At 41.8% G+C, this 24,333-nt stretch overlaps 2 protein-coding genes across 3 annotated transcripts in view; both read left to right on the top strand.

Moving 5' to 3' along the window:
• The first annotated feature begins 33 nt into the window (after window positions 1-33).
• tmem248 (transmembrane protein 248) lies at window positions 34-11,603 on the top strand. Of its 2 annotated transcripts, XM_062536139.1 has the most exons (8): window positions 35-378; window positions 3,240-3,398; window positions 3,647-3,932; window positions 4,202-4,352; window positions 4,650-4,833; window positions 6,437-6,586; window positions 6,710-6,815; window positions 8,051-11,603. In XM_062536139.1, exons 1-8 carry the CDS (start codon window positions 376-378, stop codon window positions 8,101-8,103), a joined length of 1,092 nt encoding a protein of 363 aa, XP_062392123.1. In that variant the 5' UTR covers window positions 35-375; the 3' UTR covers window positions 8,104-11,603. The 2 variants fall into 2 exon arrangements, with proteins under 2 accessions (XP_062392124.1, XP_062392123.1); XM_062536140.1 differs by lacking the exon at window positions 6,710-6,815 and having other exon boundaries at window positions 34-378.
• Window positions 11,604-12,778: 1,175 nt separating this feature from the next.
• doc2b (double C2-like domains, beta) overlaps window positions 12,779-24,333 on the top strand; it is a 145,306-nt gene continuing 133,751 nt past the window's right edge. The window contains exons 1-6 of the mRNA XM_062536138.1: window positions 12,779-12,859; window positions 14,967-15,019; window positions 17,499-17,598; window positions 17,823-17,966; window positions 19,052-19,181; window positions 21,627-21,713. Of these exons, the coding sequence (XP_062392122.1) occupies window positions 17,522-17,598; window positions 17,823-17,966; window positions 19,052-19,181; window positions 21,627-21,713 (438 nt within the window). The 5' untranslated portion in view covers window positions 12,779-12,859; window positions 14,967-15,019; window positions 17,499-17,521. The remainder of the gene's footprint in view (window positions 12,860-14,966; window positions 15,020-17,498; window positions 17,599-17,822; window positions 17,967-19,051; window positions 19,182-21,626; window positions 21,714-24,333) is intronic.

Genomic DNA, 24,333 nt, shown 5'->3' with positions numbered 1-24,333 from the left:
AATTGAACTCAACGTATACCATCATGGTTAGTGCTTTTGCGTTACTCTGACAAGTAGTTAGAGGAGTGCGCATCTTAACGTTGTTGCAGTGCGAGACGATAGCAGTAAACACTGTTCCAAGCCAGCAGTGTTGACGTTACCATAACTAACGTTAGCTTGAAGACAGTTCTGTTCACGAAGAAACATCGGGGGTTTGCGGGCACGGGAAAATAATGGGAAGGAGTGTTCACGACTCTTTCAACACCGCAAGCCCTTTTTGTCCCCAAACCCCTGTCTCCTCTCCTTCACTGCCAGTAGCCTAGCCAACACAAGCTAGCTTGGATAGCTGGTTAGCTCACGACCCACCTGCAGCCGTCGTGCGCACACGGAGTAAAAATGGTGAGTAAAAGCACCGTGGTTGTCATCTTAATTTATGCATTATTGAAATCATGTTTTTGCTTTAGCAATGTGTTTCTTCATCATGTGTTTGACCGGTGGAATAATAAGCATATGCCCAAAACAGTATTGATAGCCTGATTGTGAAACTGACAGACTTAGGTTTGCAACTTAACTAGCTAGCTAGCTTGCGAGCTAGATTGGTAGCTAGCTAATTTACAGACTCACGATGCTTGGCTAAATGTTAGCCCTAACGCTATCAAATGTCGGGACCTTATCCTCAGATGCTCAGGGTTTAATTTACTATAAAGTGATAATGTATATGTCAATTCTATAAAGATTTATCCTCGCCAATGTAAAGTAAATTCCTGTTACGTAACTTAGGCTATATGGGCTGAAACGGTGGCAATATTATCCATGGTGGGCACAGTTTTACAGATGGGCGATAAACTAGCACAGCTAGCCTTGGAGACCAACCTACGGTAGTTTGAGAGATTGTTACCTAGTTAGAGTTGCACTGTTCCCAGATTAGTTATTTTGTTGACGAATAAAATGAATGACCAGTGCGCATTGTTTATGAACAGTCTCCCCATTTTGTGACGTGCAATGTTTTTGAGCAGTTTTGCTGTGTTAGTAGCCTCTGACAAATTGTGAAATGCAGCATTGAATTCATTGCACACATCTGTAGGCCTGTGAGTACATGTACACTACTTCATGCAAACCTGCATTGACTTCAGAAGGCTTCAGAAGGTTTTTTATGTCAAGGTTAAGACTTGCAGGATTAGGACATTACACGTCTTAGATGTTCCCTTTAAAATCAGTTACGCCCTATCTCACAAGGTTGAATATACAGTGGTGTCCTGTCCAAGGCCATCCTTGGTTAAAACAGATGTCCTGACAATGAATTGGAAACAGGTGAATCATTAGTGTGACAGTTGTAGTGGAAATTAATTCAGCAAACCTCTCTTTGTAATTGAGTCACAATGTTTTAATGCATACAACAGGTATATATTTTTGTGGTTTAATATTCCAGTATTTGTGTAACCTGGTGCTGTAGGCAGCTTTATTTTATTTGATTTTTTAATCGCATAGCATGCATGTATATAGTTAGTTACCTAACATTTATAATAAGTAGAGGTGGTACTGTTGGACTGTACATTATGCATATAGAAGACTTACATGTCATTGCTAAGAAATGTTATGTTTTAATGCTCCCCCATTTTCTGTCCCCCCAATGCCAATGGGGGAGGAACAATGAAAAGGCTGTTGTGTGTGTTTGTGACTCATTTGTGCAAGCAGACAAATGTTGAAAATAAAGGGATTACCTTATAGTAAACTGGAACAAAAGTAAATCAGAGGTTATGGGCCCCAACAAACTTTTTATCAAAAAAATATGCTGAGCATGCTGTGAAGTTGATGAACAAATGTTTCCTTTGTCCTAGTGTAACCAACCAACCAACAACAGTGATGCGACTGGATGTTGCTTTGGATGGATTGTGCTATCATTACTGGGCTTTTTGCATGCCTTGGTAAACGCTGCTATGGAGATAGTGTGGAGTCTTTCCAGTTTTTCAACAAAGAGTCCGGGAGTTGTTAGACCTGTTGCAGTGTGCATCAATTTGAATGACATTAACTGTGCCAAATGGCAAAGGCCTAACCTGTGGTTTGTGCAGTTTAGTTCAGCTCACAGTGGCAATGTAATTATTAAAGATACATCCAGATAATCTATTCTTCAGTTGGTTGCAACCAAAGCTTTCAGAGCAGAGCACTCTTGAGTCTTGAGTCTTCGGTTCCAAATTAGCTAAACCAGAAACTAATTTATTTATGGAAAGTAGATTTCTGTGAAAAGGTCTCCATTTGACATTAAATATGGCAGCTTGTTTGATGTGGCCTGTAACCTAATTGAATAGTTAGGCATCTGGCCTAATATTCAGCCTTTACTTCCGTGTTTTCCTCTGATTTGGCAAACTGCCATTATTTCCTTGCCAGTAGTGGCTCTAATGAAGCCACAACAGCAAAGTCCAGAACCATCATCAGAACAGCTACAATCCGACAACCTGTTAGGTTTCACTTGTTGTCTACCATTCCTCTGTACATCGTTTGTACGTAAGCGATTATTGTTTGGTAGCTTTCAGATTTGTTCAGTTATCTCCCACTATGAGGACGTCCTCTATGATGCTCCAAAACACTGCCTAGAAGTGGAGTTGTTTTGGTGTGAACAAGAATACTTTTTGCAGCAGCAGCATTGTGGTAATTGAAGACCAAACAAGTGTGTAACGGCACCTCCGCCAGAGAGGGTTAAAGCGGAGCGAGAGGCGCAAACGTTCGACCATTTCCGCGTTCTGTTATCGCAAAGGGGAGGGGGGGCGAAATCCCCCTTTAAGCAGACCTACTGTAGAAAGTGCCGTTACATTTGAACTGAACTGCTTGCCGATCGATATCCCACTATGACGTCTTTCCTTAAGCAGACAGGAACTGTTCGAATTTTGCTTCCATAGAGATGCATTATGTTGCTCTATCTTGTCAGTAATGAAGGATCTTTGCCTCTGCTTCTAGGTTTGTGTTTTGGTAGATTTCAGTAGTAGATATTAGTGCTGGCGTTGGGCAAAAGGGTATAGGGATCGTGTTTATCTGGCTGTGTGAGTGTCTTCTCGCATAACTTTAAAAAGTACCAGTCCACCGCTGGATATTTAGACCAGATGTATTTTTTGATGAGGCAGAGGGCCAACACCTCTTTGTCTTTCTACATCATCATCAGGATCAGGCTCAGAATGCTGATGCTAGAATTTGGTTTGCTTTGGTTAATATTGCGTGACAGGGGGTTGTGTAGTCGCCTGACTGCTCTTGTCTTTTTCTGTGTCCAGGTGTACCTATTAAATCCTCTAGAGAATCTGAAGACCTACATAAGCAACCGTCCTCCCCTGGTCATTTTTATGGTCAGTGTGAGTGCTGTGGCCATCACCTTCCTCACCATAGGGTATTTCTTTAAGATCAAAGAAATCAAATCCCCTGAGATGACCGAGGTAAGGGGACATATTTGCAAATACTTGATAGAAGTTGACAAGAGTTAGAACGCAGAAGTTAGAATTCACCTTTCATGAACTGTTATAACGAAAATGTGTTTTGCTTTGCGAGAATACAGTAAATCATTCAATGATATATTATTATACATAGTATTATTTTATACAGTATTTAAAAAATATTGCATGACACAAAACATAACTCGTCTTTACTTTTGCGTAAGGTTCATGATTGTCATTTTTCCTTGTAGGACTGGAACACCTTTCTCCTCCGCTTCAACGAGCTGGACTTCTGCATCTCGGAGAATGAGACGCTGAAGCACGGCCTGAACGAGTCCATCACTCCCGATAGCACGGTCCCCAGTGGCCAGGGTCGCTCCAGCACTCAGGCGCCCCTCGTGCTGGAGGACCCAGGGCCCATCAACATCTCCGTGCCCATCACACTCACTCTCGATCCACAGCGCCCGTTTGGGGGCTACTCCCGCAACATCACCCACCTGTACGCCACCATACTGGGCCAGCAGGTTGGCCTAACTGGTAGGTGCTGCTCCGGAGTGGCAGTGTTAATGGGTGATTTAATTCATGTTTGTTGATTGATTAATTATGTCTGCTTATTTGGTTGTTTATCTATTGGTTCTAGATTCCAATACACAATTCTGATAATACAATTACAATCCATTTCAATGTTTACAATGCAATGTATTATTTGTATTTTATCATAATTGAGTGCAGTATTTTAAATAGCATTTAATCCATTCTAACTGCAATGATCTATAATCTGTGTGTGTGTATGATCCGTCCTGTAGGAAGGGAGGCTCACGAGGAGATGAACATAACCTTCACCCTGCCTGCGTCCTGGAACTCGGACGACTGTGTCCTGCATGGCCACTGTGAGCAGGTGGTGTTCAGCACGTGCATGACCATCACTGCAGCCAGCAATGTCTTTCCCGTCACAGTGTGAGTTACCCGTCAATAAATAAACACGCTACAGCGTGCTCTGTTCTCTTTGAAGTCGAATAAAACGCTGAGATAGTTTATAGTTATTCTTCTCGGGTGGGGGATGAGATGATTCAGATTTGTGTCCCATGTTATATGCAGATGTAAATTAGCCCTAGGCTAACTCTGGTACAATACATGAAATGGCAACATTTATGTTTGAAATTGTACATGGTCCCTAATAAGAACTAAATAAATAAATAAATAAAAAATAAATATGGTGGTAGTGGTTTGAACATGGTGCTCATAACTTTACAGGCAGCCACCCCACTGTGTCCCAGAGACGTATTCCAATGCCACGTCGTGGTACAAGATCTTCACGACAGCCCGGGACTCTGACACCAAGTACACACAGGATTACAATCCGTTCTGGTGTTACAAAGGAGCTATTGGAAAAGTGTATCATGCACTGAACCCCAAACTCACCGTCATTGTCCCAGATGTAAGTAGATGGCATTTGTTTTGTGCAGATTATTTGTTAAGCGGCACAGTTGATGCACACACTGATGCTTCCCCCATCAGTGTATTCATCAACACAAGGCAGGCAGGTATTCCAGTGTGTAGTGCTAGTGACAGATGCTTGAACTCATGGGGTGTTTAGCCTTCTCGTTAGCACGTTCTGTATGCCTCCCAGGCTCAGGTGTCGCATCAACAAATCTGTTATTATGTTGTTGATCTAGCTAGCTGAACACTCTTGTGTGGGTACATGGTAACGTACACATGTCAAATAATGACCTTGTTAAGCCTGTACTTCTCCCAGACACTGGCTGATTGTGTTCTAAAGGCGTGTCCCTTTCCCTTTCAGACAATGAACACTTTGTGTAATCCAGTACAAATATACAGTTAAAAGTGATGACATTAGACATTTTAGTATCTTAAGTACAGCTCAATTACGTTTTTTTTTTTTAACCGAACAATAAAAGAGATAAGTAATTTTGAAGTAGTTTATAATCCATGATTCATGTCTTGCTGATCTAAGTAAGGCATGTTGCACATAATGTTACACTATCATTTGCAAATAAGCCTCACAGTTATAAGACTAATCGATTAGATAGCAGTGAATGGGCATTGTCTCATGTTTGTCACCTGACCTGGAGAAATAGGTTGATTTGGCTGCACATGTCTCCATTCAACAGTTAGCCTCTTGAGCTAACATTGCTGTCAGTATGAACTTTTCGCACAACTGTGGTCATCCCTTTAATTTATTCAAATTGAAGAAAAATGAAGTAATGCTTCCCCTCAGTATTAACCTCATGACTGCAGAAATGTTGCAACAAATGTTATGTTGTTCTGTATAAACCACTGTTTATGTTCGGGAAAGCATGGTATTCATTTTGTTCCATTCATTTTTTGGTATTCTTAGCATGCATTTAGTCCTGCAAAGTAACTTATCCAAAATGTCGTAGTAGTGGTATGTGAATTTCTTATTTGGATGTGTTTGTGTAGAATATCATAATCTGTCTCCTTTGTGTATAGATTTGTGCCTACATGAACATACTGCGCTTCCCTATAGACTTAACCAGTCTCTTTCAAATGTTTTCATTGGATTAGAGGTAGCCTCATTGTAGGCCTGCCTAGTTTTTGGGTTAGAACACTACTGATTTGGTCTTTAGTATGTCAATGTCCCTGAGAAATTGATTTGAGCCATTTCAGAAGTCTAGTATAGTGCATCTTGAGTAAAAGGGGTCTAAATCCATCCATGTCTACGAGCCTTTTCTAGCACTGCAACAGCTACAGTACATTAATTAAACATGGAACACTATGTGGTTTTCTGTAGTGCTTTCCCTTGTCACAAATTACAGGTGCCAAAACAAAAATGTTAAAAGGTTGGATGAGTCTGCTTGTCCACCACTATGTATGTCCCAGATGTATTTGCATCATCTACTGTATTATGGAAAACTGCACATGAATGTTGATCTACTTTTCTATACTCTTGCGATCTACAAACCTGCTGAATAGAGAGATAATGGCTAAGATGTCAGTTATTTTTTAATGGTCAAGATGGCCGCTCTGCTAACAGGTAATGCAATCATTTCTGTTGCCAGGACGACCGCTCCCTGATAAACCTTCACTTAATGCACACCAGCTACTTCCTGTTTGTGATGGTGATCACAATGTTCTGCTATGCAGTCATTAAGGGTCGGCCTGGAAAAGTAAGAGCGAACAACAACAACTCCGACTTCTGCCCTGAGAAGGTAGGCGGAATCTAAGTCTCTCCATTTTTTTTAATATTGTTATTGTTGGGTAATAAATCACAGTTTACGCCGAGATTTTTTGCAGCTACCAGTGTTGTTAACTTTACTCCTGTGCATGCTCAGATGATTCATTCTCCCCGAGGTAACTGCCCAAACACTAGCCACATGTTTCACTCCAAGACAGCCCAGAATGTTTGCAACCCAGGACAACCTCAACCATCCTACAAAAGTGAGAGGTTTCACGTCATCCATCTCTACCATTGTTAGCTGCAACAAAGCTGTCATTTTGCATAAGTGTAAAAACGTAAGGTGTTATCAAGTCACATTACTGACATAAATTGGTATCTCGGTAAATGAGTGTGTATAACGCAGATAAACGTTTGTCACATTTGAATGTCCACTCTGCATACTGCATACAGACCTTGGATTGACATGGGTTCCTTTCAGGCTTGGTGTTTTTCCAATGTTATTGGAGCCACCCCAAAGATAACATCTGCAGTATGTTGTGCCTGTCAGTCCTAGGGGCCAGGGACACCAGAAAAACACACGCTTCAACCAATTCTGTTAAGGGTTTGGGATATTCAGAAAGGCTTTTGCTACAGAAACACACACACACACACACACACACACACACACACACACACACACAATTCTGTAAAGGGTTTGGGATATTCAGAAAGGCTTTTGCTAGAGAAACACCAGACACACACACACACACACACACACACACACACACACACACATAATTCTGTAAAGGGTTTGGGATATTCAGAAAGGCTTTTGCTAGAGAAACAACACCACACACACACACACACACACACACACACATACACACACACACATAATTCTGTAAAGGGTTTGGGATATTTAGAAAGGCTTTCTGGAGAACCCCAATTATGTTAGTTTCTGTTAGTCTTCTCAGTACAAATTGCAGAAAGACTAGCTTGTTATCTCTTCCAGTTCTGGTTTTCCACTTAAAAAGGCATGTATATCCTGTCAGAGGTAAATGTTGCTGCAGGATTTAAATGATGGGATAGGCATCATTAACAGTAAATTATCTGATTGGTGACATTATGATAACATTTAAGATTTACATTTCAATATACAGGGAACTAGTATTTCACATGGTTCATATAGTACATTGAACTCTGTTATTATTAATTAAAAGAGCAAAAGCAACTACATTACTTAGGCCCCTTATAAGTCATCCTGTACTAATTATGGTTGAGATACAGTATATGGCATTTTTGTTTACTTTAGTGGTGTAAAACGTTACTTTATTGCTAACCAATTTATCAGCTTTTTGGTTAAGTCATGGTGACCTTTTCTTAAATTCCTAAGAATGCTGCTCCATTTTTGTAATCGTCCATTCTGTCTGTTCTGAGATATGCGGAGAACTGCATGGTAGTCGTTACGCCAATAAGTCCGATATTTATGGGTCCGTCTCTCCTCTCTACTCCTCAGGTGGCCTTGTCGGAGGGATAAAAGCGACGTCTAAACAGAATCATATCTGGTGAGGAAAAAAAAAATATATGGAGAAGAAACTTGCCTACTGAACCCATGGGAAGGGTGCAAAACTCTGTGAATGCATTTTCTCTGCAATGTTGGGTCCCTCCAACCAAAGACATATAAGTGCCTGTGTCTACTGTGTACATATTTGTAGAACTCTTATTCAGTACAGAAGCAGTTTGTCTGAGCCCACCTCACCTCCCCTCCTGTGCCATCCTATTTCGTGTCTGCAAGGAAAAGATCAGCAGTACCCCATGACAGCGGATGGAGAAACGGGACTGAAGCGCTTCATTCTGTATGATACTTCTGTCGCGTTCTTTAACCTTCTGATAGACTTCTGCTTCCAGAAGACGAAGTTCTCCCATTCTGCATTCACAACAGCTTCATCTGTACTTGAGGGTGACTGTCTGGGATCCTGAAAGAACTTTGTTTTTGCCTTTTTTGCTTGTTTGCATTTGTGTCTTGTTGTTGTTTTTTTTTTATCCTGAGTCACTTCCTTCCTGAGTTTGGCATTGAGGTGCAATGTGTCTTAAAAACTGTGTGGATGAGAAACCGGCCGTTGGGCCCTGTGTGATAACAGATGCCGAAGCTGGTAAATGATGTGGTCGTGTCCCTGGCTTCCTGCTTCAAGTAGTAGTGAAGAGAGGTTGGGGGGCATATTTACCTCAGTCATGCGCAAGTTTTTTTTTATTATTATTATTATTCTGTTGTAGTCCATTTCCTCCAGCTCACTCAAAGTTTGAGTTTTAGGTTCCAAATATCCCCTTGATTGTAATTTTATCAGTTACTGATCATCCTTCCTACTTCTGTGTGACTCCCCCGAGTGAATCTTAAGACAGAGGCCGTTGGCATATCTTCTTGTACTCAAGATGGTTTTGGAATCTTAAAGCACTTTAAGTGAATGGGTGTATTTTATTGCATTATTCTGTTGGATTTACACATTCATCGCTTGTAGGACTCAGTGTGTACTTGCCTTTTTTTTCAGTTTACTATTCAATGCTTCTCTGGCAGCGGCTCAGTAGTCTTGATTAGCTTCTGTTTTTGTTTAGCTTGATGAATTCACTGTAGGATTGAATGTACTTTACTACAGCAACGCTAACACCGACAGTGCAGCACTCTGACTTTGATAATCAATTGCATCATTTCCGATCCATTCTCTTTTTTTTTCGCCTTGGCTTTTTCTTTTTGATAGTGTCATTGACATCATAAACACTTTTTTATTTATTTTGGCAGTGTATCCCTTTAACCTATTTCGTAGAAAACACACTGTTTTTCTCTGCAGCTTTTTCATATGAAACATATATATTTTTTCATGATTTTGTGGAAATATTAAGTAATAAGTCAGTATGGGTTTCATAAACCTACTGTCATAGCCTAGCCTGACACAATGGCTGCCTATGCTTTACACATGCTGCGCCCTGTGGTCCAGTCTCAGCATTTGGTTGTGTTATTTCCATTCCCTTGGAACTCTGCTTTTTCTGACATTCTGATGGTCGTCACCAGTCTTCCCACCACCAGACATTGATATGGCATGATCGTAAAGACGTATGGCTTGTGGCATCTATACCTGTTTTGGAACATGGCCACCACAAACAAATCCTGTGTGTCCATGAGCTATGGCTCGCTACACATGAAGGCATGAGAGATTCTAGGTCAAGCAAATGTATTTAATATGGCTTATCCTTCAATTCTTTGTCAAACAGTGTGTGTGTGTGTGTGTATGTGTGTGTGGACTTGATGCACTGGCCCATACTGTAAAATGCCTTAATGCCATTATTCATTACTGAAACCATCATGCCACTCTGCTTTTCTCCTTCATCCTAACGTTGAGTTGCATTCAAGGTGTTTGTAGCAGAGCACGACGATTTGCCTTCTCAGTAAGTTATTCCGCTAGTGCTTGACCACTCCTAACTGTGCACATCATGCATCCTTGCATATCATGGTGAATATTAACTTCTGTAGCTTTGCAGGCAATTCTGTGAGTTGTTTTCTTAATGGAAATGAAAAACATTAATATCAACCTTTTGTGATGTTTGGCCAAATATGTCAGTGAATTTAAAACACTATATCACAATTAGTGCACATCATTTGAAATTGCCCCAGCACAGAATTGGGTTACAATTGAGTGGAGTATGAGTATAGTATTTCAGGAAGTAATTCACCTTTTTTTCCCCCACCATGCCTCGACTGTCTGTGATTGCCAGTTAGAATAGTCCATTTCTTGTCTTGCTATTTTTCTGCCAGAAATACATTTCCACCACATACAAGCACCCATCTAGCCACGTATGTGCCTTTGCACTGGCCACCTCTGACACCTTTGTAAATAATTGTGTTTTTTTTTCCTTTTTCATAACGTAGTGACGAAGGTCATTGATACAATGACCCAATGTTTCATTAAACTGCTGTAAATGATAATAAGTATGAGCAAATCTGTCCGATGTCCTGTACGTCTTACGTGTTCACATAGGCATTCTCCCGTGTTATTGTTTCCTTAAAACATTGCATTTGGGCCAGTATGGTTTGGATCCAATCTTGTTTTGCTTTGCCAGCTCAAATAATACTTGTCCAATTCATGTGAATGAATCTTAAGGTTTTCCTTCTGTAGCAACAAGACTAGAGTGATTTTAAATTTGTAGTTGTTTTTGATGATTTGAACTGAACTCACATGAACGTGCACTGAGATTTTTGTTTCCTTTGAATATTTGAAACACTTATAAAAGAGCAATGCAGTTAGTATTTAATATGTTCTCCCATGTGTCCAATATACCTATTTTTATTTCTCATTTTGTAATCCGGGCATGAGTGTTCGCCTAAAGGAGAGTGCAGTTAAACAAACTATTGTTGGAAGTTTAAATGAGTTGGTATTGATATTTGCACAGATGTCATACTGTTTTTAACAGCAAGCCTGTGAAATCCATTTTGATTTGATTGAAATTCATACAATGCACCTGGCACATCAGCGACTATATCCATTTAAGTTGTTAACTGATGGAAATGGGCTCCAGAGATAGATTTGTCTCTTGCTTAGAGGGATCCTCTTTACTTTTTTGCCTGACGAAGATCTATGATTGATCGACACATTGCAGCTTACCTTTTTTTGAAAGAGCATCAATACAGTGTACTGTACATTGTTCGCTGGTTTCTCTTTGTTCCTCTACTTTGACCATTAGAAAAAGACCAGAAGAGACAGCAAAATGTTGAGATGTCAGAGGCTCTGATCGTAGTTTACTGTCTCTCTCTTGGACTTGACGCTTTGATGGATGCTTGATCGTTGTCCCTTTTAAGTGACGTGAAGAGTACACAGGTTGCTCTCTGGGAAGAGAACACGCGGTACCATACTTCTTTCACCTGTCTTGTTGCATGACTGTAAATGTTACAACTGCTGTTATGTTTGTATGAAGACAATCCCTGTTTCTGTGCTGTTTGTAAAATACTGTAGGCACATGCTTTGCTGAATAAAATCAAATATAACAAAGATTCCACCACTGGGAAGGGAAAATATGTTGTGTTTTGGTGTGTTATTCTCGAAGTCAGTCTTCCAAGTGACATCAGGCCAATGTTAATTTTCTAGTTAAGATTACAGTGTTGCATTTAACTACCAAGGAACCAATATTGGGCACTATTTCTGATGCATGAATTTAAAATACTTATTTCCAATTAGAAAATACTATTTTAGCATTTGTATTTTATTGGGATAAAATCCCACACCCACACTTGATCACAGTCTCTCTCCCACACTAACACTCGATCAGTTAATCACTCACACACTTAAGTTTGCCTGTTTAAGGTAGAACTTTTGAACTGTGGAATTTCTGATGTGTTTGAGGGTTTTTTGGTGTGTTGAAACATGGAAGGTTTGCATTTTGATTTCATGCTCCCTTAGACAAATTATATGGAGTATTACATATGCAGTATTTTATTATTTTGATACTGACATGTTGTGGCTACTGCATTTTTTTTTAAACTTTATTTTCATAAATTCAAGGGTAGGCCTATTTGGTATTTTCAAGGTATTTAGGCTATTTTTGAGGGTAGGCCTATTTGGTATTTTTGCCCATCCCTGCTTGGAACTTAATCTATCACTGCTGAATGGAAGCCACATGTTGACATGGTTGGAAACGAGGAAGGATGACGGATGCCCTTTGTTTCTGGCCATCTGTTTGTGACTAATTCTATTTTCCTCCAATAATGAATGCTGTTGCTGCCTAAGCCAGTTTACCTGAGGACCAGGCCAACTGACCTTTCCAGGGCATTCTGCATTAAACATCTGAAAATGCAACCTTTTGGGTCTGAGCAGCTAGGTGTTCGCAATAGCCTACGGAATGGTATGAATGGACACTGAAGGCTTTGCATGAAAATAATGTTCAATGTTGTGTGAACAGGATAACATATTATTTTGCATGTTGATTACTGCATTAGTGATTTTGGACTTTTTTACTACAATTTTTTGTTCAGTTGTGACAAACAAAAACTGCACTTTAAAATAATTGTTTTCGTTTATTGGGCTCTTTTTTTTTGAATAATTCACATTTTGTTTAGTGACCAGTATGAAGAGCATGCATGCAAGTGAGTGAACGTGCGTGAGAGGGCGTGAGAGGGCGACAGCGGTTACGTTGCAGGAAGAGTGACTCAAGATTGGCTGAAATCCCAGATGAAACCTCCTTTGCCATTCTCTGCCAAGGTGTGGATTTTCTCTACACAGATCTAGCGTTAGCTGTGCGCTACCCCTAACTGACAAGAAGTTGAACAGATTCGGCACCCTTGGTAAGCACGCCTCTTATTACACTGGTGTCATAATAATAGAAGTCACTTTTTTTCTCAGGAAAGGTTCTCCTGTAACCTATAACGGCATAAGCTAATGGGTAAACTCCATGTCGTTTAACGTTTAGTTTTGCAACAGGTGTTCTCAAAGGGATGTCGGTACATTATTTCCGAATGTTGTCTTTAACACGATGTAAAAAGTAAACTTATGTTTGCTATTGATGTTTCAGCTGTCATGCAGTTGATATCACAAGTGCTTACAACATGCAGAAAAAGTTACCTAAATTGACTTGTGCTCGCTCAACATAGCTCGCGCTTCGTCCACCTGCTTAGAGGGAAGTTTTCTCTGCCCAAACAGAATAAATCTGTCTGTGTCTGTATTGTCTCAGATTAAGCCAGCACACGCCTCCTCCAGAGGTGTACACACCCCTCACGTTGGAAAATAAGCCAGTGAGAAAGTGAGTGATTTTTTATAACTTTAAAATATTCTCCTAGCATTCACAAGCATCCTCCTAATTAGGAAAAAACATGGCGTTTGTGACGTTCGTCATATCGCCCCCCCAGTCCACCTTGACAGGCACCTGTTCAGTTTTGATGCTGCTTGGGTCTAGTACTGTACTTATGCTACTTGCCTTGCAGCGGCAAGCACATCTGTCCATCAAGTAGTTCATGTAGCCTTTCAGGAAGTCTGTGGGGCAGATAAGGTGCGGGACACTCCAGGATATTGTAAGTGCAAGTTGCTTTTTCCTGGTGTTCAGATATTGTAGAAACGTTTGAGTACTGTAAGTTAACAGCATTGCATGGAGAGAAAAAAAAACAGCTTAGAGAACATGCTTTTCTTTAGACTCATTGCTGGAAAAAAACAAAACCTTTAGACTAGATTCAGACACTTGTAGATTCAGACACTTTCGTGAGCTGTCTTTTGGGTAGAATTGTCAAGTGCTGTTTGCTCCTCATGTGGGTTTGGGGTCTGCAAGAAAACCATCAAATTATGTCAGTGAGATAAGATGAAGAGAGTGAAAATGTTTTTCATGACATTGACCTAGCTGTCGGTTTGAGCAAGTGCTCGACCTCTTTGGGATTATGAACATGATGACAGACATACATGACAGACAGTCAGAGTGGAGACAGAGTAGATGTAGAAGCTTCATCCATGTAAAACTAGTAGGTCTGAACTGCTTTCCCCCCTCTTCTGATCTTTCTTGCACAGTTGTCTGTTTTACTTTAATCTTTCTTGCACAGTTATCAGTTCAGTTAGATATTTGAAGGTGCTTGGGAATTCAAATAACTGTAGGAAAAAAGGGAACTCTTCTGCCTTGGATTTCCCTTTTTTCTAAAAAAAACACGATGATCTTTGACCCCTGTGAGATATCGATGGCTTTGGTTGTGGGGTCAGAGACCATATGCCTCAGTGAAAAAGAGCAGTCGCTGATGGAGATGCGGAAAGGTCACTGGGGAAATAAAATGTCAACAAACATCCATCAGTGGTAATCTAGTTGAACCTAATGGAATCACTCACTGATGATGTTTAAAAGGGGTTCCCCAGAGATTGAAATGACTGAATGCAGCATAGATACAAGACGAGTCCTTTTGTACACTATTCAGCGCAAAGTTTGTCCAGATTCATACACCCTTAGTTTTGCCAACATAAGTTCATGTTTGTCAGAATGTACTGAATGGGAAGTAATGTTAAGGTTTGATTTTGAAATTGTATTTACTGTTGTTTCATTCACCATGTGCAGCATGATTTACAGGATGCCTTGTTTTTATCAGACACTTGGAAACCGGACCCAGCAAATAAAATCAGTCTCTCTGTGTGTCTGTTTGAAAAGGCCAAGTCAATAGTAACTCTTTTAGACTGAGTGCTGAGTGAAACCTAGCGTGTTGTTGGCCTATTGGCTTCGTTTTTGTTGCTCCTCTCTTGAAGGTAGGTGCTGGAGGAACAGGATGTTTCAGTGGGAATTGTTCTCCTGTCATGTGACCGGCGTAACAGGCAGCCAGTCTGTGTGTGTGTGTGTGTGTGTATGTGTGTCTCGAGAGCCGGCACCACCTCCCCGGTCTTCATTTCCTCCCTTCTCCCCTCTTCTCTCCTCTCTTTGTCAATTTTCAGGTGGCCTTGCTTCCCCCCCTCCAGCAACAGGATTCTGCTGTTTCTCACAGAAGGTAAACACTCCCTCCTCCTCCTCCTCCTCCTCCTCCACTGTCACTCTGTTTGCTAACAGCTATTATGGGATCTTGCCCCATGTCCATGTCCTGAACAAACATCAAGGTGTGAAGAGTTTGGTGGTGGGAGCTGTACGCGTATCCCACAGCAAGAGTCATGTACATTATGTAACCGATTTCTCTTCTGTTTCTTTTGATGGTCGGTCACCAGGTGTCAGTAAAGCATTTATTACCAGACTGCCAGACAGCAACTGATGAATGGCTCCAAGAGGAAGAAAGAGGATTAGTAGAAGTGCATTGTTCATATTGAAATAATGACCGTATATTGTAGACGGTACCTGTGGGGAAATTCATATGTGTGAAACACGAGTGTCACACTAAATAAGCAATGCTAAGTACAGATTTCGTTTTTTTAATTCATAGGTACACTATCAACAAAAGTTTAATGAATAATAATTTGATGCTGAAATTGACAAGCTAAATTAAAATTTGGCAATTTATGGTAATGTAGAGTGCCCTTTCATCATATATAAAGAAAAGACTGTGAGAGTTAGCCTCAGCTGTCTTGATGTTTACTGCATCTGCTGTGACCAGCTTAGTGCTATTTAAAACTGCCAGTTGTGCCTGAGGCCAGAGCGCTACGCTAGCTCTCCACAAAGGCCATTAGCCTGCATGGAAATGTAAATAGAGCTAATCGCTCAGCCATAAATGAGGTGTGTGTGTGTGTGTGTGTGTGTGTGTGTGTGTGTGTGTGTGTGTGTGTGTGTGTGTGTGTGTGTGTGTGTGTGTGTGTGTGTGTGTGTGTGTGTGTGTGTGTGTGTGTGTGTGTGTGTGTGTGTGTGTGTGTGTGTGTGTGTGTGTGTGCGCATGTGTGAATGTGTGTGTGTGTGCACCTGTTCTAGTGAATTAAATGGCAAAATCACTGGGAAGGAAGGGGCCAGGGAGATCATAAGGTTAGCAGAGTGCACCTTCAGCAGGTATCGTCATTACACCGGTGTGACTAGAATGTAATTTGTAATTTTAAAATCTTGCACTGGTGAAGCATTATTTTATTATGTTCACAGTTCTCTTACAGAAGGGTCGAAAAGAGTAAAAGAAGAGGTAGATTACTATGCTAGATAGAAAGAAAGAGAGCTACATACACAAGGGGTAAACTTAGGAAAGCTACATTTAAAAGAAGAATTGGAATTCTTGTGCTTTTGGAGGAGGGAGCTCTGATTATGTTTTAATTTTTACATTTCACATGTGCTAAGTCACATTTTGTGAACAGTGTGCTCTCCTTATGTCTTGGTTTCCTAAATGTTTTTGCAGTTAATAAAATGTTCCCACTTCTGCTGTAACCACGACAAGATGAACGATCCCTGTTGCTCATTAATGTCGCTATTGGTGACTCATTGCTTGGTTACTGAGAGAGTGGACAGCTGTTTGGCGTAACATGGCTGTAGCGTGCTATTGAATTGAGCCTAACATTCAGCACTGCTTCCCTGTATATAGTGATGCCCATTGAGTTACACTCGTGAGTGGCTTTAAGATAATTTGAGGTTATTGAGATAATTTGTGTGCTCTAATGGCTGCCCTGGTTTAGAAGGAGCACAGTTGGAACACAGTAAACTCAGAGAGTGCTTCCATTTATGTCTTTGCCTGAAGTGATGGGTATGGGGCATCTGTTTCTCATTGGTGGTTGAGTGTTCTGCAGAAAGTCTGAACCCATTGCACCGATCCCTTAGCTCAAGGCTGCACATTTATTTATACCATCTTTTCAGATTTTATGAATGCAGTTTTATTATGGTGTGATATATCCATTTTTTTTTTTAATCAAAGCTTTATATAACAGAACAGTCAAAGGGGATTAAAGATTTGTATAGGGTCTAGATATATATACTGTATGATTACCATTTGTGGGTAATTTCATTATCAGGCTAAGCGCTTCACATTATTACCTGTGAAAACATCCGTCAAAAAACTACATTTCCCCAATACTTGATGTATGTGAAATTCAACTCAAGTGAAGTTCAAATCACTCAATACTCTTGGATAGTAAGACCAATCAGATCAACGATCCGGATACGCCTTGTGGATAAGCCAGTTTGTGATTGGTTCCAGCAAAAGTGGAAAGAAAGCAGGGGAGATAAACGTGCAGGTTTCCAGTCTGAGTTGCAGGGTGAAATCCAGTCGCAGATCGGGCAGATCGGGCTGGGTTTACCCCGTCTAGGCCAATTCTAAATCTCATTACAATTACACAAGCTTGTATAACACTGTGTGCTTAAAGTTTTGATCCAACCCTTGTTTAAATTGTTGGATGTGTGTACCCTGCACTATGCTTCTCATTATTACCCATGATCCTCCTTGCTCTCTTCTCCCCACTGCGAGTATATCTGCTAGTACCAAGAATCCAAAATGACAAAAGACAAACATCTATTAGTTGCTATTAGGATAAACCTCCTGCGCCTGTATAAAAATCACGTGCTGTGTTTTGCAGAACTCCTCGTTCTCCCAGCAGTGATGACTGACACCATGTTTGGCAGTGGCAATGATCAGTGGATCTGCCCCAATGACAGACAGCTAGCACTGAGGGCAAAGTAAGTATGAACTCCATTGCTATATTTTCCCCTCATTATTTATTTACAAATGTGATCTAGTGTTTTAATAGCCTACTGCCTTACTGCTGTGAAGCACCTGACTGTGCAGCTTCAACTGAGGATAACTGGGATTACTGAGTATCCCACTTTAAACTAGAGTGATTTGTCGGTCTGAATTGCCTCATTTTGCCCACTTACTGTGTCTTGTTTTTAATTTGGGGCAGGCTTCAGACTGGCTGGTCTGTGCACACGTACCAAACCGAGAGACAAAGAAAGAGTCAGGTGCTGGAGAAGCAAGAGCTGGACGTCATCCTGAGTGTCATCCGCAGGGCCGAGCAGCTGGACCAGCTGGAGCAGCACAGGATTGGGTATGACAGGGCCTACTTGGCTTTTCCATCGTTTTGCACTTTACACCAGAGAGGGTTAAAGCGGAGCGAGAGGCGCAAACGTTCGATCATTTCCGCGTTCTGTCTTCACAAGGGGGAGGGGGGCTAAATCCCCCTTTAAGCAGACCTGCTAACATTCGAACGGAACTGCTTGCCTTGCTGCTTGATCTGACAGAGATCGATATCCCACTATGACGTCTTTGCAACAAGCCCCTTTAAGCAGACCGGAACTGTTAGAATTTTGCTTCCATAGAGATGCATTACGTTGCTCTATCTTGTCAATAATTAAGGATCTTTGTTTACACTCGTTGCTGTAGTAGAGGCTAAGCGCAAGTAAATACAGTTTATTCACCCCTGAAATTTCAGACATAGATTTTATTCAACTCTTATTAGAGTTTATCCACCTCTCAAAAGAGTTTATTCACCAATTGCAACTTTTAACTTTCAAAAATCCAACTACCCTTATCAACACTCTAGGAAACATTTAATACCACTGTTATTGTTATAAACATTGGACAATAACCTCCTCCATCATCAAACATGTTCTGAATGCCTTTTTTTAATAGTCCAATACACCCCTGTTTACGATGGTCGTGTCAGGGTCCTGTTCGCCCTGTTGGGACGTATTTTCGGGTAATGATCGGCGTTCAGTACCTTATCCCCTACTTAATTCATTGTTGTTCCCGATCCACTCGTCAAGCTTTATTTGAGTGCAACTTGAATACAGCTCACTGATGCGAAAACACAACACAGCCTCTCCCTTGGCAACCAAAGAGTCCAACACACTCATCACACACACACACACACACACACACATCATCTCACAGATTTACTGGCCCAGGATGGCACAGATTACTCCTTAATTTTCATCCCTCCGCACGGCCATTCATTTTGCCCTGAGCAGTCGGGCATTAGTTTGGCACAGGAAAGAACGTTGCTGAAAGATTGAGCTGGTGGGTGGTGGAAGATTGAGTGCGCGGTGAGGTGAGGTGGTGTCTGTGTGTGTGTGTGCCTGAGTGAGCTCTCTGAGGGTTGTGTTGTGTTGATGTTGTGTCTGGCTTTGGCAGGCGTCTGGTGGAGCGTCTGGAGAACATGCAGAGGAGTGCGGTGGGGAACGGCCTGTCCCAGTGCCTGCTGTGTGGGGAGGTGCTGGGGCTGCTGGGCGCACCGTCAGTGCTGTGCCAGGACTGCTGCAAGGTAACCGCGCCGCTGGGCACGCCCACCTGGAGCCCACCTGTTCACGGGCACACCACACACCTCACGCCGCACACCACACACATTCATCATCATGTTTGCAGACAAGCGCACAACCTCTGTTTACCTTATGTTTATGTATTGATCAATCTGCAGTGTTTCCCCAAAAAAATTTTTCCAGCAGCGGTGCTAGGGGCCTCCCCCCCTTAAGCTATGATTTCTGGCGGATTTTGTTGAAAGAAATTGACAGATTAGTCTGTGTGTTGTGTTTCATTTTTGTTTGCCAGCCTCAACTGTGAAGCACTTTTGGGTTCAACTCCTGTTGTTTTTGTTAAATGTGCTTTATAAATGAGGTGACTTGTCACACCTTGTCACATCAGCAATCGTAGGCAACACCATCCATTTAAATCCCACGTTAGGTCAGCGCTGCTTGTCTGATTAATGCATTATTGAGCGTGTTGGAAAGTACATCTCGCCAACCAATTAAGTTTTACTTCCACATTGACTGAATGCTGATTTGGAACCCCTGTTGTTTGCCTGCTGTTCTTATTCATAGAATGTTACCAATGCAAATATTTAGTTTGGTCTCTTATCTCTGCCATACGGTCTATAAAAAGCATGTCATGTCAGATCACTCAAAACCTGATAAGATCACTGGAGTATAAAATGAAAACACAGACAAGCCCTTGGGCTGTCTGTACTTGCTTTCATCTTTGATGGTTTGAGCATTTATACTCAGTATGATAGGTGACTGTGTCACTGAAGATAAATTACACTGCAAGTTGCATCCAAGTCCACCAGGGGGCGGTATATACCTGTCTGCACACTAGGGCTCCAAAATGATTTCTTTTTTTCTTTTATTCACCACATTGTGACGTGACGTTTCGGGCCAACAGCCCTTCCTTCTGAGGAAGGGCTGTTGGCCCGAAACGTCACGTCACAATGTGGTGAATAAAAGAAAAAAAGAAATCATTTTGGAGCCCTAGTGTGCGGACTTTTTTGTTCTTTTACTGTTGCCTTTTTTTGAGTCCAGCACCTGCTTTGAAACACTCAGATGTGCGCACCCGCTCTTACACTATTGGTATATACCTGTCTACCACGGCCCGTCTACAGTAGCACCTCGTGCCTCACGTCTAGCACACTACAGGTGTACGAAGTTCTCTTAGATGTTGTGGGCACCGACCTACCTCAGTTCCGAGGGGTCAGAGAGTCCAGATGGTGCAGGTGAATCACGACTTGTCCTCGAGGCAGCACACGGGGCCAAGAGAGAGAGAGAGGCGTGAGGGACACACAGTGTGTGAGAGGAGTGGAGGGCAGTGGACAAACATGGTGCCAGTCGGGGCAGCTGGACTCGAGTGAGGGTAGCCATGATGGACCTCACCAGGAGGCAGTGAAGAGGAGGAGGAAGCATCTGTTTCGTTACTGCATAGTCGTGAGCGTGTCGTTACTTGGCTTTTTTTTGTTGTTGTCATTGTTGCTTCGTGTTTGCAAGGTATGGCTGTTGGAATAACGAGACTGTTGAAAACACCGAGCTTAAGTTATTACATTTAAGGAAAGTGATGACTTATGTAGGACACTTTTGAATTACAGCTTTATAGAGTATAAACAATACCAAAATAACACAACTTTACCAGAATTCACTAGGGTTCGGTAGGACTTGTCACTATAGAAGGGCTTAAAGTTAAAGCGAGCCTTCAGCCCCTTTTATGGCAGCTGATAGTGTTTAATATAGCACTAAGTGAGAAGTTTTCTGCACGTGAAGATGGTAAATGGGTAGCGCTGAAGAGTTGCCTGTAAAGTGCTCTAAAAATACAAAGCTCCTTCAGCTAAGATGTAATTATGGGCACTTTTCCCTGGCTTTTGTCTTCCTTTTCATGAGGCTTGATTAAGGGATCCTTCCTGTGTATTTATTATAATGCCATATTCAGCCTTGCGTTCAAATTGATTCTTAAGGTTGAATCCCCAGAATCCAATATAGTATTTCTAGTCTTAATTAAATTTCTTTTTAGTGGGAGAGTATTGTTTCCCTCAATCAACCGCTATGCTAAGTGGGCCATCATGTGCACTTTTCCACAGGTTTATAGATTAATACGGGAAGTCGCACTGTGAAAAACAATTCAATCAAAAGCAACAAAGCAGTGCCTTTCTAATAGCATGCTTGGAGAAAGGGTATAGTTAGAGAAAATGAATGTTGTTTCCTTAAGCACTGTCATCATAACATCTCTGACAGTATTTGCACGGGTGACATTTTTCAAACTCTGCAATTGAAATGTACTGTATGTCGCTAGGATGTTTTCATTTTCTGGTGGTGATGGTGAGTTGCAAAGCGCTTATACAAATTGTCCTTTGTATCATTATAGTTTCACATCAAGGTGTATGAATGAGTGTAATTCTGTTAAGTTTGCATGCATGACACCACATGTGTCCTTCTCTGTGTTTTTGTTTCAGAAAGTGTGCACAAAGTGTGGCATTGAGACTGCGACCAGTCAGAGGAGACTCCATTGGCTGTGCAAGATCTGCAGTGAACAGCGAGAGGTACCTTCCTACAGTGTCTTATTATTGACTTGTACACTGGATTAATCAAGCCTGCGGACTGAGTCTTGGCACTCTTATCTAAGCAGAGCAGCAAAACCAACCACACAGCAAGACCACTTTCAGATGATGAACGCATGTACACCTTGCAGAGTCAGACAAACACGGTTCAGAACTGTTGCACGAAATGGCCAGTAATCGGTTTGGTTATGATAAGAACAAACAGAAGATTTTGTGGCTGCGGCGCAAGATTTGCTTGTAGTGATGAAGTACCTTTGTGAGGTCACTCAGGTCACCCCCATATTACATTATCGGCAATCCTCACCCAGTTGCCATGGTCACACTCCCCAAGCCCTTCCAATATGAATCAGATGAGTATTGATGATGATTTGTTGTTGTTGTTGTTGTTGTTGGTGCTGTTGCTGTTGTTTATTTGATTAGAGATGCAGATTGCAACAGGAGTTTGGCAGGTGGAGCTCCAGCCCAGGCCAGTGCCGTAGGTTACTGTTGCATGCTAATAGGGTCAAATCCTGAAGTCCTCTATTGCCGCTGCAGCCTTGTGTTGACACTAGGGAGAGGGATTCTGTGTTTGCATGATGTCGAGTACAGGTACAGTGTACAGGTCTGGCAGGCAAAATTGCAATAATGAATTATTCACGTTACTTTTGTCTGCTAGGATTTGGTGGGTGCTTGCAGTTTAAATTGGAAATGTTAATACATTTAAAAAAAAAAAAAAAAACTCTGTTTAATTTGGAATGCCCTAACAGTGTGTTGCATGCTTTGCATAAAAAAGGGCTCATTTTTGTCACCGCTGCTGTGAACCAACCAGCCTAAGAGGACAGAGCTGGGCTGTGAGAAATGGCAAATGACAGGGCACCTTATCATATGCGCTCAGATAATGGAAGCGCTCTGTCAGAAGGGCTGTTTCCTGCTGGATTTTGGGGACAGGGTGATGCTTCCCAGCACTCTCTCTCTCACCCCCCCCCCCCCCCCCCCTTCCTTTCTCTCCCTTCCCCCCTCCTCTGTGAAAGCCAGCGTGAAAGCTTCAGTTTTGTCAAGTTCTGTCAGGTTTATCCTCCAGGTCTTCCTCCTGAATAAATCATACATTATAGAGATATGAAGTGGTCGTTGTGTTGTTTACGCGGTAGATGTCAAGAGCTGTCTTTGAACATGTCTTCAAAAGCCTGAAGCACTGGCCATGTGGTTCATGGGTTGTTTTTTTGAGCGCTCTATAGGTTGACGTCTATGTTGGTGTTTTCACACAGAATGTAAACATATTCATTCAGATGTCCATCTGGCCGAGTGGATGACTTTTTACCCGAGGCACATTGCAACCCAAACTTGCCACTGTCAGATCCTGAAAAGGTCATGAAAGCAGCTAAGAAGATCAATGAAAAACGTGTTGTGAGTTTGATGCGCCTCTTCCCCGACCAGGGGGCGGTGGGCCTCACGCCGGGGTGTTCGGGTTGGGCGATGAAGAATATATGTTTTTAGATCAGTATTGGCCTGCTGAATTTTATATGATAATGGATTGCTGCTGCTTCTTTTGTAACCAAAGGTGTAGTTTCACTTCAGTTTCACTCCTCATTACGTTAAATATACTGTATAACATAGGTATAGCAAGTTCCCTATTGAGAACAGGGTGAAAAAGTTAACTTATAAATCCATTGAGGAATTGTCATTAAATATGATATATGTTCACCTAAATTTAGAAATGAAGTTTATTAAGCACTAGGCACCGGGAGTTCACCTCAAAGATTTTGAAAACCTTGGTTAAACCCAGTTTATTAAGCACTGGGCACCAGGAATTCACCTCAAAGATTTAAACCCCCCACCCACCACCACCACCACCACTACTTCCTCTCTTATTATCAGTCCAGTGTAAGCCAGCCTGACACACAAATGACCAGCCTCTGTTGCAGGTTATCACTTTCACTTCCGGATGTTTCTGCCTTCCCCTGTCACAGCGTCTATCTCCCCATCTGTCGTAATGCTTTCATTAAAGGAACCCAATGAAGATACATGTGACAGCACTCAGAAATATCTAATTGGACTGATGCTATCAGAACATCCTGTGCAGTGATCGCTGCAGGGAACAAGGCAAAAGGGGGTGTCTGTTCATGATCTCTGTGTTAAATCTCTGCTTGTGTGCATGGGTACAGACTATGGCCGTGGCTCCCATTACAAGTAATGCCTACCTGCCGTGGCAGATGCTTGCATGCGTGGAGTTCCCATTAAAGCTGATGTAAGCAGCGCTTCTCTGGAATAGGTAAGCGAGCTGCTTCGTATGCTGATAGCCATCAGGGAAATTGATGCCTGCAGAACAGAAAGGGGAAAAAAATGTCTGGGGCTCTCCAGGGCACTGTAATCAGCCACTCAAATTTTTGTCCTGCTGTAGCAACCAATCAGGATATTTCCTCAGAGAGGGGCAGGCCTACCCGCCAGTTATTTTATGTATGCTCGGAATATTGAAACGGGGAGGCTGGCTAGACCTTAACCTGGTTGAAGTGGCATAGAAATGTCAATAGTACTTACAGCATCGATAAGCCATTCTGGGTTTGTTTACCAGCTCTGTCTTGGTCAACATGACAGGCGTCTAACTGAGAAAGAATAATGTATCTAT

The sequence above is a fragment of the Sardina pilchardus genome, chromosome 5 (genome assembly GCF_963854185.1).
Source record: "Sardina pilchardus chromosome 5, fSarPil1.1, whole genome shotgun sequence".
Taxonomy (NCBI): Eukaryota; Metazoa; Chordata; class Actinopteri; order Clupeiformes; family Clupeidae; genus Sardina; species Sardina pilchardus.
This window is presented reverse-complemented; position numbering and strand designations above follow the sequence as displayed.